At 39.2% G+C, this 3,483-nt stretch overlaps 1 protein-coding gene across 1 annotated transcript; it reads right to left on the bottom strand.

Moving 5' to 3' along the window:
* Nucleotides 1-460: 460 nt before the first annotated feature.
* LOC106798139 (putative disease resistance protein At3g14460) lies at nt 461-3,439 on the bottom strand. The gene has a single exon (XM_014774093.1). The coding sequence runs from the start codon at nt 3,437-3,439 to the stop codon at nt 461-463; it is 2,979 nt and encodes a 992-aa protein (XP_014629579.1).
* Nucleotides 3,440-3,483: the final 44 nt, after the last annotated feature.

Genomic DNA, 3,483 nt, shown 5'->3' on the forward strand with positions numbered 1-3,483 from the left:
CTTAGATTCATGGGTAGGTACAGTTTCTCCGGGCCAATCAACCATATCTGAAAAACAAAAATAAGTTTCCCACGGTCATTTTCACTCTGGCCTCAATAATCTTAAGGAGAAATTAAGTTAGAATATAACAACACTGATGCGTAACATTTTTCCGGAGAATCATTATATTTAAGTATTTATCATTGTTGTTACTTAGTACCTGTATCGTTACTTCTTCGAAGCTAGGGGTTAAGCAGCACTCTTCAGTGAATCTGATTTAGATGATATCACACGTTGCCTTTGATAATTTGTTGATTCTCTGTAGATTGAGTAACATATATACAAGGTCAATTTCCATTTCAGAATGAATTGGATTTAGTAAAACGTAAAAGGAGAAAGACATGAAATGAAACATATCCTTGACAGAAATAGTTTTGTAGTTGGTTAGACTTAGAAGATACCTGTTGATCATCCTTGGTGGCTAAATCCATCTATAGTCAACCCAAATGCCAGGGATGTGGGAAATTTTAGGCCAAATTTGAGGGTGCTTCATGCAGCATCGTTTTTCCAGCAAAGGACATCTCTTTATTGTTAATTTTATTAGAGAGACAGGAAGCCTTTCTCCAGCCATATTCTCCAGCTTTGGACATCTCTTAATTTCTAATTGTTGCAGGGATGTGAGATGGAGAAGCCCCGTGCAGTCCAACATCTCCAGATTTGAGAATCCATATAGATACAGATACGTAAGGGAGGGAGGCAGCAAACCCTCCTTAGGGAAGGACATGATGCCATCACATGGACCCTCAACAAAGAGATGAGTAAGCATGCCCATGGATGGCCATGCTAGGCCGCTCAGTAGTTTCTCACAATTGTCAATCCAAACTGTTCTCAGGTTAGGTGGCATACCCCGTTTTGGAAACGACTCAATTTCTGGGCAGTTGGATATGACGAGACATTCTAACTTTGGGAGAAGACTACTCATATCTTCAGGCAACGACTTCAACTTGTCAGAGCCCGAAACCCTGAAATTAATCAAGTTGGGCGCAGGCAATCCTTCTCTCCAGAATGATACAAAGTTGGGGCATTCAGAAATGTACAAAGAACACAGACTCTTAAATGACTCTGCCCCTGAAACCAAAAGATATTCCATATTTTCACACTTTCCGATTCTGAGATCTCTGAGATTTGGAAAGGTAACCAATGGAAGAGATGTGAGTGAATCACAACTGCTTTCTATTGACAGTGTTTCCAGTAACTCATGTTTGTGTTGCGTAGGGAATTCCAGTTTTTTAAGATCCTTGATACTCAGACTCTTCAGTGATTCAGGTAAACGACCACCCGAAAATGACACGGCTGACGAGCAATCCCTTAATGTTAAAGACCGGAGACATGTTGGTTGGATGTTAGTGATGGCCTCTATCATGGACTCCACCATTGGGCTTCCTTCTACTTCTATAGTCTCTACCAAGAGAGGAAACACATTCAGTGCTACTTTATTGCTTTTACTTATCTCCAAAATTCGAATGGCGGGACCCGTTGGGAGAGAAGAGACAAGCAGCTCGCAATTTCTAATCACAAGTTTTGTCAGAGCAGGAAGGTGATTCGGCAAACTTCCCTCTAGTTTGGGGCAGCCACTTATGTAAAGTCTTTTAAGCACAGGAAAAGCTTCTGAATCGAAGGAACTCCACACCTCCCAACAAGGCATTTCAAAAATGACCAGAGATTCAAGGGAGGGAAAGGGCGTCCCAGAACGACAATCTTCATTCTTGTAAAAACCTGCATCAATAGTCTTCAGCCTATTCAATCCTGAAATTTCAAGGACCTTGAGAGAAGGTAGTTGCCCAAGTGAAGGAAGCATACTACAGTTGTCACAATCACTTAAGGTTAGACGTGTCATATTGCAGTAGGAAGAATTTCCCATCCAATCTGGAAATCTGGTTCCTTTATAGCCTTCTATTTGCAACGATTCAATGTTAAAGTGAGGCTGTAACTTGCAAAGCACATCTATTTCAAGTTGGAAGTTGGTACTGTTGTTGTTACATCCAGACCATTCCAACCATAAATCATTAATGTGTTTTTTATCAATTATCCTTGCCTCCAACGCTTCATCACTTTGGGAAACATTCTCCAAGTTCCTAATTTCAAGTTGACCACGAAGATTTGAAAGTCCTCCCAATTCTTTGATTCCATTCTCTTCATGCTTGCCCACAACAAAGAAATCCAGATGTTGTAAATGATTTAATTTACTCATTCCTCTCGGCATCTCTTTTATGGGAGTTTGAAATATCTCAAGATGACCCAAGTTAAAAAGATTGCACATGTCACTAGGCAACTTAGTCAGTTTTCTGCAATTAGACAACTTCAAAGTTTGCAGATTGTATAAATTACACAATGACTTTGGCAGTGTTTCTACACTTGAATGAGAAAGATCTAAATAGCGCAGATGGATCAATTTACCTATTGAATCAGGCAAAGAATACAAACTTTGGAAGTCACAAAATGATAAAACTCTCAAGTACATAAGCTTCGACACTATGATACATTGTGCCTCCTCATTGTGTAATGGAGCAGCTTTATAATTGATGATGGACAAGAAAGTTCTCAGAAATTTTGCTCTACCAACAACATCAAAGTTGTCCAAGACAGAAGAATTGAATTTCGTAAATGACAAATGACGAGTCTTGGTCTTGATCTTTGTTTCTTTCCCAAGTTCTTCTGATCTAAAGTAAAAATCTCCACCGAGTGATGTGGCTAGATCATGCATGAGGTCATGCATCACAAAACATTTGCGATGAGGCCAACTACTTGTACTTGAACGTTGGAAAAATGATCTCGAAACCAAATCATCAAAATACTCATGACCAACCTCTTCTAAAGTCCTACCTTTGCTTGATTTCTTCAAAAGATCTTCGGCCATCCACAACAAGATTAATTCATTTTTTTCAAATTCGTAATCTTGTGGATACAACGAACAATAAACAAAGCACCGTTTTAAATGTGGAGGGAGATAATGATAACTAAGTCTCAGTGCTGGAATAACTTCACACTCACTTTCAGAAAGTTCCCAAATGTCACTATTGAGAATATTATTCCAATCCACGATGTCATGCTTTCTTCTCAACATGCCTCCAAGCGACTGTGCTGCTAAAGGCAGTCCGTTGCACTTTTTAACAATCTCCTTTCCAATTTTTTCTAGTGTTGTGTTCCCGTTCGATTCGGAGGAAAGACACGCATGGTTCGCAAACACTGACCAACAATCTTCATTCGACAATTGGTTTAGATGATAGGTGTGAACAGTTTGGACTATAGAGGCTGTTTTTTCACTGCGGGTTGTTAGAAGAATCTTACTTCTCCTAATCCCACGGTTAAATGGTTTCTTAAGAAGTCTCCAGTTAACATAATTCTCTGTCCAAACATCATCCAAGACAATTAAGAATTTTTTATCTTTCAGCTTGTCCATCAATTCAAGATGAAGTAGATTCAGATCATTCAATATACAAGGCT

Source organism: Glycine max, chromosome 3 (genome assembly GCF_000004515.6).
Source record: "Glycine max cultivar Williams 82 chromosome 3, Glycine_max_v4.0, whole genome shotgun sequence".
Lineage (NCBI taxonomy): Eukaryota > Viridiplantae > Streptophyta > Magnoliopsida > Fabales > Fabaceae > Glycine > Glycine max.

Bases quoted from the DNA above. Each gene is read 5' to 3' on its own strand.
- LOC106798139 (XM_014774093.1), bottom strand. From the start codon at position 3,439: ATGGACAAGCTGAAAGATAAAAAATTCTTAATTGTCTTGGATGATGTT.